General features: G+C 43.0%; 1 protein-coding gene across 2 annotated transcripts in view; it reads left to right on the top strand.

The window, feature by feature from the left end:
- DYNC2I1 (dynein 2 intermediate chain 1) overlaps window positions 1-9,870 on the top strand; it is an 86,325-nt gene extending 76,455 nt beyond the window's left edge. For both annotated transcript variants that reach the window (XM_045289857.1, XM_045289859.1), the window contains 2 exons: window positions 1,137-1,360; window positions 9,342-9,870. In XM_045289857.1, coding sequence (XP_045145792.1) covers window positions 1,137-1,360; window positions 9,342-9,516 — 399 coding nt within the window. In that variant the 3' untranslated portion in view covers window positions 9,517-9,870. The remainder of the gene's footprint in view (window positions 1-1,136; window positions 1,361-9,341) is intronic.
- The last annotated feature ends 17,559 nt before the right edge of the window (window positions 9,871-27,429 follow it).

The following is a 27,429-nucleotide window of genomic DNA, read 5'->3' as shown; positions in this document are numbered from 1 at the left end:
GGCCCTCTCAGTGTACAGTGCTTCAAATGGTCCTATACGATATATCTATACCCATGTTCATCGATATCTCTATTTTGAATATCCAGAATTCTAGTCTAACACCACAGGGCTCATTCTCTCTGTTCCCTTTTCTGTGTGTAACTGCCTTCAGACAGTGGGAAACATGGTGCCCATTATCCACACAGGATTTACTTATTTTATTCAACTCTGAAATACCTACTAAGCAGAGTGTAATATTTAGAGTTTTATATATTTTTTTAGTCTGAAGATAAATCGTTCAAGTATTATGTTAACAAACTACTCGGATTGATTCTCGCCCCCCTTTCTCTCATCAGCATGGTACATTTATTCATTTGTGATGCAGTCTAAAAATTTGTGCTTTGTGTTTCATTTTAGGATTTTCTTCTATTCTTGGTAATTTTCTCCCCCCTACCCCCTGTTTTTGGAATGAATGAAAGAATAACTATTGAACAGAAAGGAACTGTGCTTTTATTTCTGAATTTTTCAATAATTTTTTTGTTCTTGTTACGGATATACACAGCAGAATATACACCAATTCAACAATGTTTACCTGTACAATTCAGTGCATTTACTATATTCTTTGAGATGTACATTCATTCACACTTTCATTTTGAAGTTCTTCCCTCATTAACATAAACTCACCACTCACTATCTGAGCTTCAATATTTGTGTACAGTGAGCTAAGTAAGTTTAGCTTTATGGAAATGTTAACCTAAGGGCACTATTTAGCATATTAGTAGAATTTGTGACATTTTTTTTTAGAAGCCAGTTTCTTTTCATGGGCTCAGTTTTAACTGAGTGACAATCAACTTTGCTTAAATGAATCTTCATGTAATATCTGAATCGATGATGAAGCTTTTCAGGGAGGCATAGACAGTACAAGGCACATGAGCAGCAGAGACCTAATTTGTGAGGACAGATTTAATGGCATAATTTTATGTTTTCAAAACCAAAGATAAAACAAATGCTTTTTCTGTACAAACTAGAGAACAGTAGTTATATATATATATATCTTCCTGGCTTTTATGATCAAGGTTCAATAAAAATAAAAAAGAAGAAAGGGTACTAATGGCCAACAATTGTTCTTTCTCTCTGCCCCCCCCTGGGTGGTGTAGGCTGGCTGTTCAGATGGCAGCATCAGATTACATCAGCTGACTTCTGAGTATCCACTGATGCAGTGGAGTAACAGCACCAATGGCCACGCGGTTTGCGGCTTACAGTGGTCAGTCACAAGACCCGCGGTGTTTTTGGTCCAGGATGACACATCCAGCATTTATATTTGGGACCTACTGGAAAGTGATCTGGGGCCTGTAGCCAGACAGCCCATCTCTCCAGACAAGTAAGTCTGATGAAACTCATAATCGCCTGTTGTGGGTGATGTTTTGCAGAAACATTTTCGATGGTCTTTTCTTCTTTAAGTTGTAGATAAAATTGTTCAACTGTATTAAATTGGAGTCTAAATGACTGCTTGCATTTTGTTTCCAGCCAGCAACTATCACTTGGGGGGCTGGGGTGAGCTGGGGGAGGGGTTGTTCAAGAATCTGCTTCTATGATTTATGATGATGTATTGTCTCCCCAATAATTTGAATAATAAATACCAGAATTTCAAATTGGATAAAGATATTTAACTTAAGTCTACCTGAAAGGGAAAGGCATCTAGCAGGACTATTAGAAACAAGTGGACGTAGACATTCAGGGAGTGACCTGTGCATAATAAACTTTATAATGTGTGTCAGTGTTAGAGTGCTACTGTCATAATATATAAAACTATTTAGGGATCCTTTTGCACTAATTTTGTCATTAAAAAAATTTTTTTTAAATCATTTGATTGGAAGCCAAATGTATTTTTATGTACATTTCTTACCTTTAGGATTTCCTTTTTTTAGCTTTAAATTATTACACCTTTAAAAAAGAATTTTTTGAGGGGTTCTTATTGATATTATAACAATCTATAAATCAATTGTATCAAGCAAACTTGTACATATGTTGCCATCGTCATTTTCAAAACATTATCTCTCACTTGAGCCCTTATTATCAGCTCCTCTTTGTTCCCTCCCTCCTTCCCTCCTCTACCTTCCCACCCTCATGAACCCTTGATAAATTATATATATATGTATATGTATATATTTGTTCTTATCTTATACCATCCACTGTATACCTTCACCCATGTTTTTGTTATTCGTCCCCCTCAGGGGTGGTGGCGGCGGTGGTTATGCATCCATCATTGCTATCGGTTCCCCCTTTTAATTATTTTAGCTATCATATTTGTTGCTCTCTCCCCTTGGACTTTGTACTACTGGAAGGAAAATCATTCATTCTTGGATGCCAGTCAATGAACAAGTTTAAAAGCTATATTACTCCTACTGGCCCTTTAATAGTAGGTACCTTTGCCCTCAAATCGAACTGACCGAACCAACACTTCAGTTGAGTCACCACATTCGCCTCCACTTGCTGTGTGGACAGTCTTTAAATGATTAAAAGGCCGTTGAACCTTTTCTTCACCTAAACCCACTGCCATCAGGTTGACTCTGACTCATAGCGCCTTACAGGACAGGGTAGGACTGCCCCTTCGGGTTTCGAAGGCGCTGAATCTTGATGTCAGCAGAAAGCCTCACTCATCTTTCTCCCACGGAGCAGCTGGTAGGTTCAAACTGCTGACCTTGTGGCGAGCAGCCCAATGCCTAGCCCGCTACACCACCAGGACTCCTTTTTCTTGCACCAAAGTGAGGCTGGCTAACAACCAGGTGACTTACCCAAACACTCTTAAAGACACAGGAACAGCTATTGTTCATAAATGACAGGACTGCCCATACTGTTAAGATTAAAGTTCCTTTCATCTTTCGTTTGAAAGGTTACCAAAAGATTTTGTGCCGCAATGCCCTTTATAGGCAAGATACAGTTTTGCTAGAGGTGAGCTGTGGGAGCAAGCTTGATTAGGCAGAAAAAAATAACAGCAGCGAATGATGTTAAAAAGCAGTAGGAGATGGGGCTCTCTGCTCCAGGCACATTGCAGGAATACGTCTTCAAGGAAAAGTGTTCACTAAGGAAGCCCAGGACTCTTTTTGGAAGCGGGTGGTGTTGGGGGACAAATAGAGTAAAAAACGGGGTCCTGCCGCATATGAACCCCAAGGTTCTTTTGCGAAAGGATTCCGAGCCTGCTGTAGAGAGGGCTGTAGGTTTGCGTGGGTTCCACGAGCGCAGCAAACCCCAAGTTGATTGTTTTCCGGGGCTCGCTGCTACAGCACTCTGACAAGCCACAGATGCAACTGTCGGCTTTAAATAGCACTGATGCCAGGACCGGGCCGGACGTGACTCTGGGCCAGAACCATGTCGTCTTTGTGGAGCTGAGCTGCCCAGCATTTTCTTCCTTCACCAGGGCGATTCGGAGTTTGCAGCCCTCTAGAGAGATGCCATCACTTCTTGTTTCCATCCTAAGACCTCGGGAAGGAGGCACGGAGTTTTGTTTATTCTCATTTTTCTGTTGGCCTGATTTCAACCAAGTACTTTCTGACAGTCAATTCTTCCTCAGCAAAGCCACTCTCTGCCACCGTTTCAATTAGGGAAATGAGAGTCCAGCTGTTCCTTTGGCCAGACCCCCGGTGTTCTTGGCCAGTTCAAAGGCCACCGGAAAGCTGTGCTTGCAGGAATGAGGCCAGATACCTCTTATCTCTTCATATAGTAATGGAGATTGTTTTAAAGAGTGATTTGAAATTGAGGTGATTTAATATTAATTTTTATTATCCCAGACTATTTTTTTTCTAATCTAGCTAAAGCAGAAAATGAGTGCCCTTGGAATCATATTCAAACAATAAAAAGCAAAATATAAGTGAAAATTAACATAGGTTTCAGTGAACATTTAAGAATATGGCTATTTAAGTTATTTATACTTAGCCCAAGTAATTTATTATATTATAAAAGTTATGCCAAAAAAACAGTTATGCCATAATACATATTTTCTCATTATTAGCATCGAAGAAGTGACTTTTTGTGACACCTTAAGTATGCTCATTTGCAACTTCATAGCCTCAACATATGCCATAGTGATATAAAAACATTTCTTCTGATTCAAAAAGAAATAGCATATGGGAGTTAATAATTTACATAGTTCACATTAGTGTCATTCCTTTGAGGAGCCCAGGGGTATAGTGGTTACGCATTGGACTGCTAACTACAAGGTATGCAGTTGGGAACCACCAGCTGCTCTGGTGGGGAGAGACGAGGCTTTCTCCTTCCGCAGAGAGCTGGAGTGTCTGGAACCCACGGGGCAGCTCTCCCCTGTCGGATGGGGTTGCTGTGAGTCGGAATCAACGGGAGGGCGCGAGTTCGGGTCTGAATCATTCCTGTGCTTCAACCTCTTCAACAGCTCCCGCCTCAAGCATTACAGAGCCCTCGTGGTTTTTGCAGGAGCCCTGGCGGTGCAATGGGTGTGGGTTGGGCCGTGAGCTCTAAGGCCGGCAGTGTGAAACACAGTGGGCTTCCCACTTCTGTCAACAGTGAGGGTCCCAGAAACACACAGAGGGGCGCTGTGAGTCAGCAGTGACTGGATGGCCGTGAGTTTAGTTTTGGATAAAATTCATTAAATTTAAGACACACTTTGTCCTATATATTACTTTAAAATGATTTGTTCTTTGCTATTTGATTTAGTTGGATGCAAAATATTTATAAAATAATTGAAAAAGATTTGAAACAATGTTTGATAGCATGTTAGGGAAAAAATAATGTCTGAGGAAAAATAGAACTGCAATTATTTAGTTCAACTACTTACATTTTAAAAATTATTTTTAAAACACATCAAATCCAGAGTGTGATTGATATGTGGACATATACTGCAATACAGTTTATTATTCTAAAAAGTTTATTTGTGAGTCAGTTATAATCAAGCAAGTATTTATTGAGCACTTACTATCTGCCTGGTATAGCTCTAGGTTTTAGAGTTACAGTGAAGGAAAAACAGCTATTTCCTTTCTTAATTACATTTACTTCTAATGAGGTAAGATGGGAAATAAATAAGGAATTCATAGACATATTAAAATGTGTTTCCTAGGGGAAATGAAATAGAGAGGTGTGGGGTCAAGGAGAGTGAGAAGCACAGTAGTTGGCATTTTAAATAGGGCAGCCAAAGGAGGGGTGTGATGTGAGAAGGTGGTGTTTGGGGGAACCTCTGATGGAGATGGGGGATCAAGCCATGTGAGGATCTTCAACCCAGTCAAGAGAAGTGGAACTGTGCCCCTGTGGATCCAGTGGCTGCAGTATGTGTAGCATTGGATGAGGAAAAGATGAGGCAAGGTGTCTAGGGCCCACTGGCAATTGGAAGGAAGAGATTTTATCCTTGAGTCAGATAAGGAGCTATCAGTTGGAGGACCTTAAACGGGGACATGAAATGCCCAGTGTTACATTTTTATCAGGCTTACTGGATCATAATACAGAATAGTTAGGTCCTACCCTTAAACAGTTTAACTTCAATCTTATTGCTATCATTTTCCATAAAAGAAAACGTGTGTTGAGAACTATAACCAAACTCTCTGACCATGAACCTGAGTCTTCTGCCAGCTGAGAGAGGAGGGAGTTGTCCTACCTGCCCACAAATGCTCTGGCTCCGTGAGTGGGACATTCGTTCATGGGATGTTAATATCTCAGGACCTTGCCGGAAGGAGTAGACAGCTGTCCTGTGGTTTCCAGAGTGGGAAGAAGCTCCCATGGCTCAGGGATAAGAAAACATAATCTGATCATGCTGTGCTTTCCCGTAGACACCCTGAGTTCAGTCTTGAGGCCTATGCTTGCTGATGCCATACAGAAAGTGCCAAATTGTTTTTCTCTAAGTGTAATGAAAAACAGAACACAAAGAAAATGGTAAAATTTTAAAGCAAAGCATCAAATATAGATTCCAGGAAGGATGCACAACTTTTTGAATTCAGATTAAAGCTCATGCAGAGCCTGTTTCCAAGTGGTCTTGAAGCAGGCGAGAGCGAGGGATGCTTGGAGGGTGAATGGGTTCCCGCATTCCTACAGCTCCTTTACGGCCAAACTTGGAGTTGTTGGTTAATGTAGAAATAGAAGATTGAACCCACTATTTTGGTTTTGTTTTCTGGCTTCTTTAACTTTGCCCAGTATACAAACACGAAGGCCTTGTTTAAAAATTCCCCTCACGGAGGGTTAATGCATATAGTTTAAAGTCATGTTGATTCTAGGCTTGCTTTCTCAGTGAAGCATGCTCATCTACCTGTCCACCAGGCTCGGCCTCAGAGGCCAGATGGCAGGAGCACCATTCACGTTTATCACCCGCTCACGATGCTTCCAAGTTTGTAGCCGTTCAACTTGCTTATGTTTTTCCGCCAGCCGTGGGGCAGCCGTGTTAACATATTAAGACGTTGGTGACAATTCTGATGACTTTACATTTTTCATGGCGTGGCTTCTCACACTTCCCTCTCCCACTAAGTTCTTTATAGCAAGTGGCCCACAGATAAAGTGGAGAGTAAATATTTATTGAAACGAACTGCTTCAGTGGAGGCTTGTTTAGCTAAAATGCCCTGCTTTCTCAGAACAGATCTGTTTCCCAGGTGCAGCTTTGGCCCAACCTGCAACTCATTGGTAGGTGTCTGCCAGCCAATTTTGGAGCACCTTTGGCTTGGCGCCGTCTGGACATGGCTGTGGTAGCCTGTTGAGGCATCCTGTCACTTCTGCCCAGGCCCGTGCTTCCCCACGGCCCCTCTCAAGGTGTTCTTTCCTAACTCAAAGTGCCAAACTCTTAGAGTCTTTTTAAAAATAAGCTTTGCTATTAATTTTAGGGTCTTTACTTTTTTTTTCATATTCCGTTTTTCTTGTCACTTGGGTGTTGGGGTTGGGTGAGGGCATTTGGGTTGTAGGCACAGATCTTAGAATTGTGGAATGTTAGTCGGTCTGAAAATTAACCATGGCAACCAGGTTCTTGTGGGCACAGGTGACTGCCGCTCGGGACTGTGGGCTCTCTCACTGTAGTGTCCTAGAGGATGCTCACTACTTCATCCTGCTCTGAGTTTTCCATCCCATTGAAGGCCAGCAAGTCCCTGCTCAAAGCCTGACACCAGCTTTCTCTAGTCGTTATAGAATTAGACAAATCCTAAAAAAATAAAACTAAAGCGGTGGGCATTGCACTGGTCACATAGGCCAGTTGCACATTTCTGCTCCCCTTTTGTTAATAACTGTTAATAATTACAATTAAAAGCATCATTAGTACTATGACAGAGCTAGTTCCAGGATGCTGCGGGAGGCCTGACGCAAAATAGGAATCGGCACGAGGTCATGGAAGGCTTCTAGGGATGGGTGCTGTTGTGTCAGTTCCGATGCACAGTGACCGTGTATACAATAGAGCGATACTCCTCCACCTCAACACTGTTATGTTTGAGCCTATGGTGGGAGCCACCGTGTCAGACCATCATGTTGCGGGGCCTCCTCATTTTTGCTGATGGTTACTTTACCACCCAGCATGATGTCCTTCTCCAAGGAGTGGCCCCTCTTGATCACAGGTCCACAGTTTGTGAAACCAAGTCTCACCGCCTTTGCTTCTAAGCAGCAATCTGGCTATTCTTCTAAAACTGATTCTTTTATCCTCTAGTGGTCCCCTGTACTTTCAATATTCTTCACCAACACTATATTCCTATTGGTGTTAGGATGCATTTAAGAGTTTTAAATAGAGGTGAGGTGAAAATTGGGTATTTATTTTTTAAAGTCTTGGTGTTAGCAATATGAAGAAGATAAGTTTGGAGAGAAATAGACTGACAAGAAACCGCTGTAGTTATCAGAGAGGAAAGATGAGAGTCTGAGCTGTGGTCATAGTGGTGTTGGAGGAGAGAGAGTAGGAAGTAGAATCGACTAGCCTGGACCCGTGCAAGAGTGCAGGAGTAAGATACACAGAGGTCTCCAGGGTCACCTCCAGGTTTTTCGAAGGCACTTGTGTGGATGGTGGGATTGCCATTCACCCAGAAGATACAGGAGAGTGTTTGCAGGTGAAGAGTAAGTTTTTTTTTTCTAAATCATTTCATTGGAGGCTCAAGCAACTCTTATCACAATCCATACATACACCCACTGTGTCAAGCACATTTGTAGATTTGTTGCCATCATCATTTGCTTTCTGCTTGAGCCCTTGGTATCAGTGCCTCATTTTTCTCCTCCCTCCCTCATGAACCCTTGATAATTTATAAATTATTATTTTGTCCTATCTTACACTGTCTGATGTCTCTCTCCACCCACTTTTCTGTTGTCCATTCTCCAGGGAGGAGGTTATATGTAGATCCTTGTAATCGGTTCTCCCTTTCTACCCCACCCTCCTTCTACCCTCCTGGTATTGCCACTCTCAGCACTGGTTCTGAAGGGATTATCTGTTCTGGATTCCCTGTATTTCCAGTTCCTAGCTGTACCAATGTACATCCTCTGGTCTAGCCAGATTTGTAAGGTAAAACTGGGATCATGATAGTGGGGGTGGGGGGGAGCATTTAAGAACTAGAGGAAAGTTGTATGTTTCATTGTTGCTACACTGCACCCTGACTGACTCATCTCCTCCCCACAACCCTTCTGTAAGGGGATGTCCAGTTGCCTACAGATGAGTCTTAGGTCCCCAATCTGCACTCCCCCCTCATTCACAATGATTAGATTTTTTTGTTCTTTGGCACCTGATACCTGATCCCTTCGACACCTCGTGATCACACAGGCTGATGTGCTTCTTCCATGTGGGCTTTGTTGCTTCTGGAAGAGTACATCTTGGCGTGTCTGTGCTATGCCTGAATGGAAAAGTTGACTGGGTCTGGAACGAATCCTAGATTGGAGACAGATTTGACTGGAGACACGGGTGTAGATGAGATCACCAAGTAGGGAGTTCAAAGACGAACTGCTGAAGAGCAAGATGTGCAAGCCTGTGGATACAGGTACGGGGGAGGAACTGCCTGAATGTTGAGCTCTCCCAGCATTCCCAAGGAAATTTGCCCCTGAAATGCTATCTACTCTTGAACGGGGAGATGCGAGACAGAGGAGATGGCTGTCCTACTGTCTACAGGAAAATGACACCAGATTCTATCAGGGTCGTCTTAAGGCTACTCATCCCTACAATCACCGTCACAGACTCACCAAACCTCTGAATTGTGAGCTGTGTTCTAAAAACAATCCTATAGTGTTTTATATACTTACTTCTGGTCCACCTTTTCACTTAGACTGTTATTAGATCATTGTGGAATTTGTCTTCCATTTCACGCCTCACTTGGAAGCTAGATACTTAGGGAGTCCCCCAAAAAGAAGAAAATAAAAAACTAAATCTCATGTATGACCACTTACCTGACTTCTCTTGTTTCTAGGCTGGTAACAATGACCATGATGGGTGAACCGGAAAAGACCACTAGCAGTTTCCTTGTGCTAGTGCTGGCCAGGGCCTCTGGCGACATTGACATCCAGTACTTGAAGAAGAAGTGGGCCTCTCCAGTGAACGACGAGCAGAAGCAGCTCCGTTTGCTTTTACAGGAAGCCCTATAGAAAGAGGAAACTGCTTTATCACAAGAGATCAAATGTATAAGAGAGAATGTTTATGCAATGACACAAATTTTAAAGATAAAATTACAAGGTGGATAATTTAACACCTGTGTGGCATGTATATTTATGTATATAGAATATATACGTACATACATTTTCTGTATATAATTTATTTTACAAGAATGTTTACTTCAGTATTCCCATGAAATAAACCAGTATTTTTCAACAGAAGCAAATGAACATTTTGGTATAAACAACTTCAAAGGAAATCAAAGTTAAAGCCATGTTCCAATATACTGTTTTCGGAGATAATTTCTAGTTATTTTTATTAAACATTTTAACATTTAAATATTCAAATTATTGTCACATTTATTATTAGATTTTAAACAGCCCACCATGAAAATGTCTTTTAGTAGATTATTTTTTCAGCCTTGGTGGTAGAGTAGTTACACGTGAGGCTGCTAAATGGAAGGCCAGCAGTTTGACATCACCAGGCATTGGCATGGGAGAAAGACGGGGCTTTCTGATCCATAAAGAATTGCAGTCTGGGAAACTCACATGGGCAGTTCTACCTTGTCCTATAGGGTCGCTATGAGGCAGAATTCACTCAATGGCAGTGAATGTTTTAGAGTATTTTCTTAATCACACACAAAATTTGTTTATAAATGTGCATGTAAATTAAAAGGAATTACTGAGTTGAAATGACTTCTGCCAACAGCACTTTATTAAAATTCATCTGGCATTTCCTTTTGGCATTAAGTGTCTCCCATATAGGCATACTAGCACACATTTTGCATTATGCCTTGGTATTAAACAGTCTTTATATAAAGAACAGTACCGTAAATGCATTCTCTGGAGTATGCTGACGCATTGGTCATAGGCACACAGAGAGAGAAGCATTCTGGAGATGAGATCTATCTGTTTTCCGCCCTCTCCTAGAATGTTCCGTATAGCCCAGCTTCTTACAGACACATGACTCCGAGGAAGAAAAGACAAACAGGTTTGTTGGGTTCCACAATAGCTTCTGTTTATTCAGCTCCTAGAATGTTCCACCTTAGAACTGGAGAATCTTAAAACTACAGGGTATCTGGGAGACCACCTATTTTGGCCCTCATCTGATGACCCATTGAGCGCTTCCCCATGACAAATGTTTCCCCGGCTCATCTGAGCTTGGATATTCCCAGTGAGGAGCAGTACCGTGGCTTTGGGGATGGGGGTTTTTCTTTCTCAATGTTCATTCCATCCTCACCTTGAGGCCTACCTTTAGCACCGAACCTCAAATGGGGTCTGTCCCATTCTATGTATTTGCTACTTCAAGCTTGCCCTGTTGTTGCAGGGGCTGGGGAAGGGGGGCTGGGGCAGGGTGATGGATATTCCCTGTAGTTCAAAGTAAGCCCCAGGCTTTGGCAGGCTCCAGGTTTGGGTCCCAGGGGTGTAGCCTCCTTAGTGCCCCTACCCTGCTCCATCTGAAATGCTTCCCCCTCAGCTATACGGGGTTCTAATCAACGCTCCAGGGTGGCAGAGTGCTTACCATTCGCCAACAGATTCGGCTCTTGCTTGCTAGAGGAGGGCTGCCGCCCAGCACAGCATCACGCAGGTCCCACAGGGGCTCTGGCTCTCTCCTTCCTGGATCTGCACTTTTTTTCAGGACTCTTGCCATTGTTTTCTGAGAGTTCCTGGTGGGTTTGAGGGGAAAGGTCTGTAAGAAAGTGGAGCTCTCTGTATGTGTCTGCCCCAAGACTTCAGCTTCTCTTACCAGGGGCCACACACGTGGGGAACAACCTTCACTGGTTGTATCACCCCAGCTCAGCCAGTGACAGTCTCATCTCTCCTTGCAGATGTCTTTGTTGAGAGTTCGGGACACTTGGTTGCCCACTACTTCAGTCCACTGTTGGGTTCAAGAAATGCCATGAATTGGTTGTTGTCTGGGTTTGCGTGTATAAAGTATCCCCAGAGCCTCATCTTTCTTACGCAAAAGCCATTCCGCATGACAACTTAATACAGGCTTTTGGAGACGGAAAATGTCCACAGGAACAGACAACCTGCTCAGAGTGTTTGGTGGGTTTGAATGGCTGAACCTGTGGTCAGCAGCCCAACACCTAACCCACAGTGCCACCAGGGCTCCAACACTGAGTGGTGTGTTAATGAGTGTTCCAAATGCCTAGATGATTCCGCCCTTAAGAAGAACTCTTGTGAGATCTATTAATCTCTATATTAACTTGCTTTGCCATGGGTCGAAATCAACTTGATGGCAATGAGTTTGAGATCTATCTATAGAAAAAACAAAGTAGTAAACAAAAGGAGCCCTGGTGCAGCTGTGGTTTAGGTGATGGGCTGCTAATCACAAGGTTGGCGGTTCAAACCCAGTGACTACTGCAGGGAAGAAGAGGCTGTCTGCTCCCATAAAGATTGCTATCTTGGAAGCCCTATGTGGCAGGGACGCTGTGAGTTGGAAACACCTTGTACAAGGTCATGCAAATTATAATTTGGCCACAAGGTGGCAGCAAACAGCAGTTCTTCCAATTTCTGAGTATTTAAAAATTGTCCCCAGACCAAGAGGTGCACTTAGAATTCCAAACTTAAATAACTTGGCAAGAAGCAATGTGGTTATGTTATTTTTAAAAAATCCTACATTTCTGCATTTCATATTCAAGGGGAGGGGCTTTATAAAGGGGAAATGTCACTTTAAAGGAAACTCATTGCCACCTGATTCATACCGACCCCCTGTGGGTTTCCGGGACTGTTGCTGTTTACCTAGCAGGAAGCTCTGGCTTTTTCCTGCACTGCAGAGCTGCTGGTGGGTTTGAATTGTTGCCCCTGTGGATCGCAGCCCCACACGCAGCCACTACACCACCTCAGCTATTAGGAGCCTAGGGGTGGGCATGGGGTAAGGGGGGGGTCTAAGAAGTGTGAAGGTGTGTTAGGAGCCTAGACATTTACAATTCTTAGATTTTTTTTTTAAACATACACCTTAGGCATTCATCCATTTATCAAAGAAGCAGTCAATGAGAACATAGGTTAGTCACAGTGAGAGGAGATTGAAGGTTCATTAGTGAACACGATGTATTCTTTTCTTTTGGAGTTACCTATTGAACACAGAAGGACATTAAAACAAAATCAAACTCTCCTTGAAACTGAATAAGGACTTCAAAGGAGAAGTTCTTTCTCTGGTGAGTGACTGAAACTTGGTGGTTGCTAGTTTGAACACGTGGGTGTTTTTTTCCCCATTTTATTGGGGGCTCTTACAGCTCTTATAACATTCCATACATCAATTGTATCAAGCATATTTGTACATGTGTCGCCATCATCATTTCCAAGACATTTTCTTCTTGAGCCCTTGATACAAGCTGCTCTTTTTTCCCCTCCCTCCTCTCCCCTCTTCCTGTATCCCTGATCAACATATATTGTTATTGTTGTTTCATATCTTACACTGTCCTTTGTCTCCCTTTGTTGGAAATGTCACCCACATTTCTGTTATTTGTCCCCTTCATGGGGTGGGGGTGGGGGCTATATTTCCAATCTTGTGATGGGTTCCTCTTTTCTCACCCTTCCCCCTCCCTGACCACTCTCCTACCCTCATAATCTTGCTACTCCCATTACTGTTCCTGAAGGATTTATCTGTCCTGAATTCCCTATGGCCAGAGCTTTTATCTGTTCCAATGTGTGTTCTCCGGTCTAGCCAGTTTTGTAAGTTATAACTGGGTCATGTTTTTGTTTTTCTTTCTTTTGTCTATCTACATAAGATAGGTAGGACGAACAATCCCCAGGAGAAAACTATGGTTCAGGGGGTGTGTGTGGGGGGTGGGGTGGGGAGGAGAGGGAGTGGGGAGCCAACAAACTCAGAGATACAGGGACAAGAGATCTAAAATTGATGGTGAGGAGGATGTATAATGCCAGGTGGGGCTTGATCAAGAGCAATGTATCTGAGAGGAAAGACTGAATGGAGAGTGAGTATGATAGTGGGATAGGAGGAAGGTGAAAGGAAATAGAGGGAAGAAATAGGAGGCAAAAGCTATTTACAGAGGTGTAGCTATAGGCATGTATATATATATGTAAATATATTAATTTATAAATAAAGGGATAGAGGCCAATGTACATATATCTATATGATAAGTATTAAGATAGCAGATGGACTTTGGGCCTCTACTCAAGGCTCCCTTAACACAGGTACACTTTGTTCTGATCACCTGGTACTCTTTGATACTCGCCTTCCTGACATGATCACTGAAGGTAAAATGGTGCCTAAGCAAATATGAAGAGAGCAGACGAGGCCCAGCTATCAAAAGATAGAGCATCCGGGGTCTTAAAGGCTTGAAGTTAAACAAGCAACCATCTAGCAGGGAAGCAAATAAGCCCACATGGAAGAAACACACCAGCCTGTGTGATCAGGCAACAGGTATCAAAAGATCCAAAACAACTATATCGATGTGATAGAGGGGGGTTGGAGTGGAGCCCCAAAGCCCATCTGCAGACAATCGGATATCCCCCCACAGAAGTGGGATAAGGAAGGGATGATTCAACCAAGGTGTAGTACAGCACCAACGAATCACACATCATTCCTCTAGTAAATGCTTCCTCCCCCTCGTTTCCATGAACACGTGGTTCTTGAGACCTTCACCTAACGCAGTAGAATGAGCTATGTAACATTTAGGGATCCTCTAGTTCCTAAATTTCCTCCCCGCTCCCACTACCATAACTCGAATTCGATCTTGCAAGTCTGGGTAGACCAGAGGATGTACACTGGTACAGATGGGAACTGAAAATACAGGGAATCCAGGACAGATGAGCCCTACAGGACCAGTGGTGTGAGTGGCGAAACAGGGAGGGTAAAGGGAGAATGGGTAGGAAAGAGGGAACCGATTACAAGGAACTGTGTGTGACCTCCTTCCTGGGGGACAGACAACCAAAAAGTGGGTGAAGGGAGACGAATCAGTACTTTACAGAATTGTATATCATTCAGAATAGAAACAAGTTACTTTGGGTGACGGCCCTTTCTCCAACATTGACTGATTATAGTCACTGGTAAGTTATTTTACCTCTCAGAATGTTTTGCTCTGTAAAGGAAAAAGTTATGATCGCTATAGAGTTGGGCTGCTAACCACAAGGTCAGCAGTTTGAAACCACCAGCTGCTCTGCAGGAGAAAGCTGAGGCTTTCTACTTCCCATAAATAATTAGTCTTGGAAACTCCCAGGGAAAGTTCTCCAGCCAGGCTGACTGGGTGGCAGCGAGTAAGGTTATTTCTAAGGGGGTGGGGCCAACACATTGACTCTGGTTTGGGAGTAAAGAAAATTCCTCCTTGTTAGCTGCAACAAAGTAAGAAATGTAAGCATGAATGAGTAGGTTTTCCTATTATTTGGAAGAAAAGCAGACTTATCTGAAAATAAGTTTTATGTCCTCTCTCTGGATGAAAGTTTTGAGGTCAGAAAACAATTAAACTAGTCAACTCCAAACAAAAATAACCCCTAGTAAACGACAAAGACACTGTTAGCAACAACTTGGGATTCTGATGACTCGATGGTGGGGGTACCTGCATAAAATGACCCTGAGAAACATCCAGTTTACTGGAATGCACCTCTTGTTAATCACAAAAGGACATCTATTTTTAAAATTAAAGCGTCTTTTTAAAAATTCGCATGCAAATATCTTTATGCTTAAATTACCAAGTGCTGAAGCCATGCAACAATATCATAAGATAGGAAAACAACCTTATGAAAAAGTTTAAACCTGTATATTACTAATTGGGTGGAGAAGAAGGTCAGACAGACGCACTAAGCCAACTTTACCTGGAACCCAAGTAAATGTTTTTCTCCCTTTGTCCTGTAGAGGGCAATCTGCACTTGTAATCTTTGGGCTTCTCTGCGGTCTATTTATGTAACCTCCGTAAGGACTGAGGCCTGGAGCAGATTGTGCACCTCAAGTGTTTCTCCTCTTGCTCTTCTTAGCAGGCGTGTGAACATTAGGACCTTTCTCGGCAATGTCAGAAACTTCCCCGTGCCAGGTTCATGCAGACCAGAGGATGCTTAGTAGTAAAGGGTCTTCGTTTTAGGCGAAGCAGTTATCTTTTGAAAAATAAGGAGTAAATTAGGGAACATGTATTTGACATCTTGGAAATGGGAAATGTGAAAACTTGTCTGGGGTTTCTAAATGACTAAGAGGCTATTTATCTCGAGTGGGTTTCCAGTAGGTCTGCTAGCAGTTCAAATCCACTATATCCAGGGGCCTGGATCACCATCCCTTCAGAGCAGCTGGTGGTAGTAGACAGGCACTAACTACTCCTGATCTCAGGGTGTTGGGGGTGAAGTTCTGTGTGGTTCCCTGGCACTGTTTCCAGGCATCCTTGACTTTCTTCCCTTCGCTTTGGATGGAGAGAGACCAATAGCTAAACCTTAGAAGAGCTGGCCACAAGCTCTCGAGCCCCCAGTTGCTCACCAAACATAAAATGCTACCAGTTTTCTCTGTGGACTATGTTGTGCCAATTGACCTGAACCCCCAGGCCTAGTGACACATTCCCTCAAAGTGTTTGCTTGTGTTTAAGAAGTTTCCATAATGCTGCCTTCTGTTATGTTCATGGGTCTATTCACAGCATATACACATACATAGGAAGTATCTTTTGCTGAACTTGTTCATGGCTCCAGTGCCATCTCTTCTGCACAATCCCACACCTGTAAAGTTTGCGTGTCTCCGTATGTATCCACTCATAGGTTTTTGTTCTTATTGCAGGATTCTCTTATAGTCGTCTCTACCTTTAAATCTTGTACTTCTCCAAGTGTCTTCCTTTATCTTGATCATTTGGCGCAGACCTCTTATTTATTGTAGATTGTATTTTTGTCGTGTATTATTGTGTATCGCCTTTCCCTCCCCTTCATTGCCTTTCCCATTCATCTGTGGTGGCTTCAGAGTTGCTGTGATCCTGGCAGACAGGCCTCCAGTGTTTCAAATACCAGCACTGTCATCCTGGGTGCGCTGGTTTCAATGGAGTGTCCAGACCAAGAACAGACTCGGAAGCAGGAATAGACAGCTCGCGCCTGAAGGATGAGCCACTGCAGCCTTACGAATAACAGCAGAATGCTGTCTGATACCGCGCCGGAAGCTGAGTTCCTCCCGTTGGTGGTGGTTAGGTGTCATCAGGTTGGTTCTGACTCGTAGGGACCAACCAATATGCTCTTTTCCAGGCACTGTTCTCTGCTGCCCACCTGTCTAAAGTCAGGGAAACCAAGTCTCATCGCCCTTGCTTCTAAGGAACAGTTTGCCCGTACCTTTTCTAAGACAGAATTGTTTATTCTTGTGGCTGTCCATGGTGCTTTCAGTATTCTTCACCAGCACCATACTTCAAATACATCAATTCTTCATTGTCCAAAGGTCATACGCATAGGAAGCTATGGAAAATACCATGGCTCCAGTCAGTTATCAAAGTGTCATATCTGCTCTTTAACATACTTTGAAGCACAAAATTGCTTTATTTCTTGCCTGCTGCTTCCATGAGCACTGACCGTGGATCCAGGTAAGATGAGATCTGGGACAACTTCAGTCTTTTCTCCATTAAGCATGATGTTGCCCATTGGTCCCATTTCGAGGATTTTTGGTTTTCAGTGCAGTGAGCTGTAATCTATAAGGAAGGTTTCAATCTTTGATGTTCAGAAATGCTTCAGGTCCTCCTCACCTCCAGTAAGCAATGTTGTCTCACTTGGATATTGAAGGTTGCTAATGAGTCTTCCTCCAAACAGTTTTCTTCACACAGTCCAGCTTCTCAGATTACTTGCTCAGCATAGATGAGTCAGTATGATGAAAGGACACAACCAGGGCACACATCTTTCCTAACTCTAAACATGTACGATTCCCCTGCTCTGTTCATATAACTGCCTCTTGGTCCTTGTAGAGGTTCTGCACGAGTACCATGAAGTGTTCAGGAATTCCCATTTTTCTCCAAGTTATCCATAGTTTGTTCTGATACACACAATCAAATGCCTTTGCATAGTCAATAACACACGAGGAAACATCTTCCTGGTATTCTCTGGTTTCGGCCAAGATCCACCTGACATCAGCAACGCTATCCCTTGTTCCGCATCCTCTTCTGAATCCGGCCTGAATTTCTGGTAGCATCCTATTACAGCCGTTATTGCAACCTTACCTCAAACTTTTCCTTGCGTGTGATACTAAGGATATTGTAGATAATTTCCGCATGCTGTTGGGTCACCTTTCTTTGGAATGGGCACAAATGTGGATGTCTTCCTCAGCTGGCTAAGTAACTGTCTTACGAATTTCTTGGTCTAGATGGGTGAGGGCTTCCAGAGCTTCATCAGCTTGTTGAAACATTTCAATTGGTGTCCCATCAATTCCTGGAGCCTTCTTTTTCACTTGGACGTCTTCCTTCAATGTCATTGGTTCTTGATCATATCCTACCTCTTGAAATGGTGGCATGTCGACGAGTTATTTTTGGTGCATGGACTCTGTGTAGTCTTTCCTTCTCTTGATGCCTCCTGCATTATTCCGTATTTTTACCACAGAATCTTTCAAGTTGGCAACTCAACGCTTGGATTTTTTTCTTAAAATCTTTAACTTTCAGATATGCTCAGAGTGCTGTTCTTCCCGTTCTGTTTTCTAATTCTAGGTCTTTCACATTTCATTTTAATATTTGGCCTTGTCTTCTTGAGCTGCCCTTTAGGATTTTTTTATTCAGCTCTTTGACTCCATCATTGCTTCCATTTTCTTTAGCTACTCTGTGATTAAGATCCAGTTTGAGAGTCTCACTGAAGTCTACTTTGCTCGTTTCTTTCTTTCCTGTCTTTTAAATGACCGTTTGCTCTCTTCATGAATGATGTTCTAGATGCCCTCCCACGGCTCATTGGGCCTTTCGCCATTTGTGTCCAATGTGGCACATCTGTTCTTGGGATGTTCTCAAACTTCAGGTGGGCTAGACTCCAGGTTGGATTTCAGCTCTTGGGGGGTTGTTTTCATTTTCTTCAGGGTCAACCTGAACTTACCCAGGACCAAGTGATGGTCGTCCTCCAGTCTCATTTTCATGGCTAATACAGATGTAATTTTTTTGATTCCTTTGTAATTCCATGTGTCAAGTCGCCGTTTTTGTAGCTGAAAACAGGTATTTGGCATGAAGAAAACCTGGGTCTTGTAAAATTCTACTGTGATCCCCAGCACTGTTTCTATCACCATGGCCATATTTTCCAACTACGGTTCCTTTTTATTTCCAACGGTCTCATTAAAATTGCCAATGCTATCGCATCTTGGGTGTGTGGTTCATTACTTACAGACTAAAGAAGTTGGTGGAATTCTTCAGTTTCTTCACCATTGGCTTTCGTGGTTGGAGGGTAAATTTCAATAACAGCTTTATTAACTGGACTTCCTTGTACGCACAAAGCTATCCTATCACACTCATTCCGGCATATCATTCTTTCTGGCCCGAGTGGGGAGCTGGGTGCCTGGTGCAACCAGTGTTGTCACTAGCTGAGCCGACAACGGGCCGCATTGTAGGACTGAGTGTTTGAGTCTAAGAAGGTTAGGGGTGGGGTGCCCAGTCTTGGCAGGTGCATTCTGCTGGTCCAAGAATGTGGCAGGGTATGGTGCATGCTCCAGGATGGCCTGGGGCGGGGCCTCAGTCTGGGATGGAACTTCTACTGGTGAAGGGGGTTGTGGAGGTAGGGGCCTGGGGTATGAGGTACTTGGTCTGTGATAGCATGAGTGGCTAACTGTCATGGTAGAGAGTGTGTGCCTCCCATGTCAGAGATGTGTGCTCATCACCCAATCCTCAAGGGCACATCTCTGACCTCAGACAGAGCAGAGGCAATTCGGAGGAAGGGGGGTTGTCACCAGTTGCCAAGTGTGGAAGGTGGCTATACTTCTGGCCACCAGGAGAGCAGTGGGACCTAGCAGGGGTTCTGGTCACCAACCACTAGTGCGGGCACAGGGGCAGTCCTCGGGCAAGTAGAATCCTGCTTGCAGTAATGCAGGATGGCCACGCTGTGCCAAGTCAGTTGATAGCACATTGTTCTGTATGTCGCCGTGTGCCTTGTTTTCCTCCAGTTTCTTCCACGCTGTATTTGATCTACTTCTCCATCCTTTCCTTTGAAGCTCAGGCTTTCAGGATCGTCACTTGTGTCTGTTTCCTTTGGTTTCTTGGTTCTTTATTGTAGACGATCTGGGTAGCTTATCCGCCATGTCTGCCATCGAGCTGGAAGTCTTCGTTAGCTTTTTAATGACAGATTTTTTTTTTCAGAAGTAAATTCTCAAGCCTCTCCATCTCCACCCACAGTACTTGAAAATTCTGCTCTTGTTTAAGTTACAGATCAAATGCTATCAATTTGAAAAGGCTTTCTCATTCTCTCAGTGAAAATTAATTACTTCTCTCTCCCTTTATCTACCATAGAACAGTATCTTACAGTTCTGTTAAGCATTTATCTCATTCTGTCTAAACTTAATCAATTGTTTGCACATCTTTCTCTCTGATTAGATTGGTGAACTCCCCGAGGGTGGAAATCCCATGTAATTAATCTGTGGAACCCTTCCTTCGTGTGCACACACTCACCCCGCATCCACTATTTGCATACGGCAGACCAGTAAACCATGCTTTTGGAATTGATTATTTCTCCAGGCAGATATTTTATTTTAAAGCTTTGCATTTAATTCCAGGTCATCTAGAAAATTCAATTAAACAGAATATTTGATTTGCCAAGCACGCTGCCTCCCCAATGTTCTATCTTGGTGCACTGCAAAATGAAAGCTAGCAAATGCTGCTGCTGCTGCTGCCGCCCTTTCCATCACATTCAAACGCCGTTTTGTCTGCTCCTCCCTCAGAATGGCGTGATCACTACTCCTTAGATCTGATCAAGTTTTTCTGGGTGACAGAGGCAGGTCAACGTCCAAATGTCAGAAGACTTAGTGAACAGGGAGCCAACCTTGAAGCTTGGTGTTGCTCTGACCCTGCTCTCTGGGATGCTCAGAGATCGCACCGAATTGAAGCAGAAATGAGAGCTGCTGGTGTCTTTCTGCTTTCCCCCACCTTGGTTGATGATTTACAAAACTCAAGATGTGTACATTTCTGTTCATGGTACCAGTAGTCTTAAATGTATGCTTTGGTTTGGGGGGAGGACTTGGGCTCACGACAGAAGGGGTGATGGACTGGGGCTTGTGGATAGAAGATCAGAAGACATTAATATAGTATGGTTGATTAACAGGCTTCTCTCTGGACTTATAACTCACTTCTCTCTACTACTTGGGCTAATTTAGTATCTGGCTACAGTCTCCGACCTCCGCGAAGCCTGGTTTCCAAACAAAGATGAACATAAGCAAAACAGCCACCTGGCCAGCTGATGAGAAGAGATTCGTAGTTGCGCACATCGGAAAGAAAGGTGACCTAATGGGATGCATAGAGATGTAATAGTACCCTTAATACTACATTCACAAAGCACTTTGCCGGAGACCATTCAACAGAGGTTGCAGAAGTAGATCGACAGGGAGCTGGCAGAAATTCAAGCTGGATTCAGAAGAAGACAGGAAATTAGAACTATCACAGCTGACATCAGCTGGATCTTGGCTGAAAGCAAAGAATATTCAAAAGATAATTTACTCATGCTTTATTGACTGTGGCATTTGACTGTGTGCATCATAACAAACTATGGATCACACTGAGAAAAAAGGGAATCCCAGAGCACTTAACTGTGCTCATGTGGAACTTGTATGTAGACAAGGACATGGTCACAGAAATAGAACAAGGGTGTACAGCAGGTTTAAAATCCGCAAAGATGTGTGTCGGGGTTGCATCCTCTCACCATGCTTATTCAATTGTCTGCTGAGCAAATCAGAGAAGCTGGGTTGGACTGTGTGAAGAAGAATGTGGTATCAGGATTAGAGAAAGGCTTATTGGCAACCTGTGATATGCAGATGACATAACCGTGCTTGCTGAAAGTGAGGAGGGCTTGAAGAATTTGCTCATGAAGATCAAGGATTGCTGCCGTTAGTGTGGATGACAATTCATTGTGAGAAAACCCACATTCTCACAGGTGGGATAATTGATAACATCATGATAAATGGAAAAAATACTGAGGTTGTCAACGATTTTGCTTTTCTTGGATCCACAGCCAATGCTCCTCAAGCAGCAGTCAAGAAACCGAATGAAGACGCATGAGCAAATCTGCACAACCCCCTTTAAAACATAAAAGAGCAAATGCATGACCCTTTGTGGACTGTGGTGGTTATATAATCGGTTGTCAATTTGAGAAGATTACGCGTGAAGGGGTGAAGTCTAGCCTGTCAATCATTGTATAGCCAATGAGGCCTCTGTGTGGGCATGGCCTTCCCTTGAGGATTCTGGGAATCCCTGTATATCCTCCTTGGAGGTGAGAGACACTCTTTCTGCTCACTCCCTTGGAGACTCTCTACTGACAAGGCTCACTCCCTGCAAGGCATCCCTGAGGAGAAGCCACATGGACCTACCCTAATGCAGCCTGGGAGCTGGAGAAGCCATGTGGAGACCCCTGCCAGTGCTGAGATGCTTACAACATCACTGAATTCACAAGACTTCCCACCCACTGGCCTGTGATCTTCCTGTATTCATCATCAGTGCTTGTGTTTTGTGAGTCTGAAGAGGACTTTATAGATTGGTATCGGACATATGAGCTAAAATCAGACTTATGGATTTGATCTGGACTGGTCTGGGATGTTTTCTCAATGTTCAATTGCTCTTGTATATAAAGCTCTTTCCTATACATATATGCATATTTATGAATTTGTTTCTCTAGCCAACCCTGACTAGCACAAGGACCAAAGTGCTGTTGACTCAAGCCATGGTATGTTCAATTTCCTCACATGCATGTGAAAGTGGGCAATGAATAAGGAAGACTTTAGAACAATTAAGGCCTTTGAATTATGGTGTTGGCAAAATATATTGAAAGTACTATGGACTTCCAGAAAAAAAAATGTCTGTCAGTCAGAAAGCTTCTTAAGTGAGGGTGATGAGACTGTGTCTCTCATAATTTGGATATGTTCTCAGGAGAGCCCAGTCCCTGGAAAAAGCTATTGTGTTGGTAAAGTAGAGTGTTACAAAAAAAAAAAAAGTGGCAAACTTTCAACTAGATAGACTGACACAGTGGCTACAACAATGCGTTCAACATAACAATTGTGAGGATGGCACAGGGTCAGCTGCTGTTTTCTTCTTTTGGACATTGGGTTGACTCAACAGCACCTAACAACAACAATACTAGCCTCTCACCTCCTGTCCATTGTACTCAGTGGGTTGCATGTTTCAGCTATGCTGGAATCTATGCCACCAATATTCCAAATTGGTGACCCCCATCATGGACAGATTCCAGAAAACTAGAAGGATATGCTAATCTAGAAGCTAGAGTAGTGGACAGATTTTAGAAGACCATCAGACTGAGACAGAGGAGGAGGGAAGAACTGATGACTTAGTTCCAGAGAGTGGCCGTTGAAAACCTCATGAACTTATAACTCGGACTTACAAAAAGAGAACATTGGGCAATATAAGATGACCACACTCACACCGATGATCTTGAAGATAGCATGGGACGCAGCATTGCTCTATTTTTCCCTGTTCTACATGAGATTGTCATGAATGGGAGCTGACTTGACAACATACTAGTTCTTATTTGGCTCAACATTAAATGGTTCTTTCTGGTAGACCTCTGACTCTGTCCAGTCTGACTCTCTCCCTGTTGGGGGCTCCAGGTCCATTGACTGATGTTCTCTCAATGGGGACTGGTCTGCCCTAAGGAGTTCAGCCAGTGGTCTTCCAATTGATGTACCTTCCCCTCCAGCTATACAGGAAGACTTTGCCGGAGGCATGTGGACAAGCAAGCATAGTTGTCAGTGTGTCCTTTTCCAGAGCCTCGACTTCATATGTGTTCTTTCCTAAAACGGGTCTGCCAATGAGTTGAGAAGGTTCCTGCAGGCAAGGCTTTATGCAGATGTTCCTCCCTCCCCCCATCTTTCGTCGCCACCTTTTCATTATGTACTGAAAACACTCAACTATCACGTACCTCTGACAGAGTGATGTATTGTTCCAAGGTGTAAAAAATGCTAAGGCACTAAACCATGGAACAATGTGAAATACTGGAGCTATAAATCCATCATTAATCAAGGATAGATAAACTCGCAGTAAGGCACTGTCTTTACCTATTTCATACATATTTCTATTATAGCCAAAGCATGACAAGCCGAAGCAGTGTATTTTGGCATGTGTTGGGATGGCCTAAATTAAGATATACTGTAGCATGTGGGAGTAGAGATAATGACAGGTTTGATAAATGACCTCATCTCTCTCTCCTCATGCTTATCGTCAAAGACTGCATTGTTCCAGAGAGATCCCTGGGAGAGTTATGGAAGTGAGTCTTGGTAGGAAATGCTAGGAAGAGCAACACCTTATCTTATCCAGGTGGCAAATGTGGCCAAGGCTTCATGCACTATCCACTTACCTTAAACCAGTTGTCTTCGAGTTGACTCTGACTCCTGGCAGTGTAGGGCAGCGGTTCTCAATCACTTCGGGGGTCGAACAACCCTTTCAGAAAGGTTGCCCGATTCATAACAGTAGCAAAATTATAGTAATGAAGTCACAACGAAAATAATGTTATGGTTGGGGGGTCACCACACCATGAGGAACTGTATGAAGGGTCGTGGCCTGAGGAAGGTTGAGAACCACCGGAGGGAGTAGAACTATGGACATCTTTTTGGAAGTCGGTCACCATGCCTCTCTTCCCTAGCACCACTGGGCAGACCTCTTGGCTAAGAGTTAAATGCATTTTTTGGTGCCATCCAGGGACTCCATCTATCGATCTTATCAGAAGAATGTTTAAGATGGGTAACATGTCTGCCAGTAATAATATCTGCCCTTATCATTCTCAATCATACCTAGTATTCTCATTTTCTCTGGTCTCTGTGTAACCTGTGTGCATAAATGCATAACACACACGATGATTTTAAATAAGAGAAAGTAAAAGGCTTCATATTTACTTCTGACATGTCAGTTGTTACATTTTGGAGTTAAACATAGTGTATTATATATTGGATGCAAATTGATGGTTTATACTTTCTTACCCACTTAGCTACTTTTGTAAGAGGAGCATGATCATTATCATTATTGTTCTTTGTAAACCCACCTCATTTCTTGACCTGAGGGGTGACAGTCTCATTCATGGCCACTCATCACCCATTTCTTAGCTCATGGGTCTTTTGGGTTCAGTGGTATATTGACCCAGGTTTGGTTCCCAGCCAATGCACATTCTGCATGACCACCACCCACATACCCACATGTCAGTGGCAGTTTGCCTGTTGTTGTGATGCTGAACAGATTTCAATGGTGTTTCCATGTGAGGCTGGACTAGACAGAAAGCCTGGAAATCTGTTCCTTAAAAGAATCCAATGAAAACACTATGGGTCACAATGGCCTGAATCCATTTTGTATGAGGTTGCCAGGAGTCAGGGGTAGTTTGTCGAGGGCTAATGACCACAGATGACATTTATCTGACCTAGGTGACCTTCTCAGTGCATGGCGCTGTAAATAATTCATCTCACAGTCATTAACATAGCTCTCACAAGCTTTGCTCTAGTGGCCTGATGGCCAGTATCTTTTATTCTTTTTGCTATAATTTGCACTGACCTATAATATTCACCTGTGGCTATGTGAATTAGGAAAACAAACCATCCCAACTACCTCTATTGGCATTTTAAGGTTTTTACCACCCCCTAAGGAAGGCCCAATGTAAAGAAAAACAAAATCCTCAGCCCCTTGTTGCAGCCACGGTAGCAATCCATTTTGCTAAGGGCCTGCCTCTTTTTTGCTGCCCCTCCAACTGACCAAGCGGATGTCCTTCTCCAGGGATTGGTCTCTCCTAACAACATGTCCAAAGTAGGAAAGACAAAGCTTGGCCTTCCTTGCCTCTAAAGAGCATTCTGGCAGTACTTCTTCCAAGACAGATCAGTTTGGTTTTTCAGCAGTCCATGGTATTTTCAATGTTCTTCTCCAGCACCACAATCCAAATGCATTGTTCTTCATTGGTCTTCTTGATTCAATATCCAATTTTCACGTGCATATGAGGCAATGAAAAATACCATGGCGTAGGTCAGGCACACCTTAGACCTCAAAGGAACATCCTTGCTTTTCAATATTCCGAAGAGGTCTTGTGCAGCAGATCTACCCAAATCAATGCATCTTTTGATCTCTTGACTGCTTCTTCCATGAGCACTGATTGTGGATCAAGCAAGACAAAATCCTTGACAACATCACCTGTTTCTCCCTGTATCATGATATTGTGACACTTTTGTCTTTACATTGTTGTAATCCATACTGAAACTACAATCTTTGGTCTTCACCAGCAAGTGCTTCAAGTTCTCCTCACTTCCAGCATGCAAAATTGTGTCATCTGCATATCACAGGTTGTTAATAAACTGTTAGTCTGGGTTGACTAGAGAAACAAATCCAGGAATGCTCATGTATGTGTGAGAGAGAGCTTTATATCATAGAGCAATTGCATATTGAGAAAACATTTCATCCCAGTCCACCTCAAGTCCAGAAGTCCAATATTAGCCCATATGTTCAATACTAGTCTATAAATTCCTATTCAGACTCACACAGCACAATGCTGCCAAATGCAGGTAGATCAAAGGTGGGTGGATGAAAAGTCTTGTGGATCCAGTGGCAGTGGAAGTATCTCAGTGCTGGGGAGCATCTCCACAAGGCTTCTCAACAGGAAGGTGAAGCGGAGAGAGAGTGGTCCTCCTCCAGAGAGGAAGTTCCCAGAATCCTCAATTCTGGTCACACCCACCAGAAGACATCATCAGGCTGTGACCTGATTGACAGGCTAAATTCTAGCTCTTCACTCTATTTATCAAGTTGACATGAAATTATGTAACTACCACATAAGCCTTCCTCTAAACCTGATACCACATTCTTCTTCATATAACCCAGCTTCTCTGATGATTTGCTCAGCATATACATTGAATAAGTATGGTGACACATGCCTCTCCTGATTTTAAACCATACAGTGTTCCCTGTTCTGTTTGCACAATTGCCTCTTGATCTGTGTACAAGTTCTATAAGGGCACAATGAAGTGTTCTGGAATTCCAATTCTTCTCAAGATCATCCATAGTTTGTTATGATCCACACAAGTAAATATCTTTCTGGTATTGTCTTTCCTACTAGATGGTAACTTTCTTGAGTGGAATATTTACTGTCTTTGCCACACCTGTAAAGGATTTAGCAAGTCATCTTTCACATAGTCCAACTTAATAACTTTTTTTTAAAAAACTTCAGCTAAATTGAATTGTCTCACAACCCAAATTATAGTCAGTCCCCCAATTATGAACGTGAGCCATTTCTAACTGTATTCTTTAAGATGGTAAATTGGACCAGGTGCTTGTGGGAAACTGGGGACCTGGAAGGAAGTATAAGTGGCCTAATCTTTACAGTTGTGACCACATGGCTTGGAAAACCAGCTCTAGTGTTTAGAGGAACCGTCCACAGTCCCGAGTTAATAGATGGAGTCTAATGCACATATTCTCCAGAAAGGATTATCTTCACTCATGCCCTCTCTAAAATGATAACCAACCCCCTACAGACACTTGGCTCCTCACATGCCTGAAAGATTCAAAGATCCTTATCTCTAAGAGTATCATCAGCCTTTGTCTTTTATTCTTTTTAAGTCTAAATTCTCATTTATTTCTATTAGTCCTCATTGGAGCCAGTGTTCTGTTGTTTCCATCTTTGCAGAAGTGTCTTCTTTTTAAAAAATCATTTTATTGAGGGCTCTTACAGCTCTTATCACCATCCATCCATCCATCCATCAATCCATCCATTCATCTATCCATCCATTGTGCCAAGCACATTTGTCCATATGTTGCCATCATCATTTTCAAAACATTTTCTTTCTACTTGAGCACTTGGTATCAGCTC

The sequence above is a fragment of the Echinops telfairi genome, unplaced genomic scaffold (assembly GCF_000313985.2).
Source record: "Echinops telfairi isolate 266 unplaced genomic scaffold, ASM31398v2 ScPeMD7_31;HRSCAF=116, whole genome shotgun sequence".
NCBI classification, from domain to species: Eukaryota; Metazoa; Chordata; class Mammalia; order Afrosoricida; family Tenrecidae; genus Echinops; species Echinops telfairi.
This window is presented reverse-complemented; position numbering and strand designations above follow the sequence as displayed.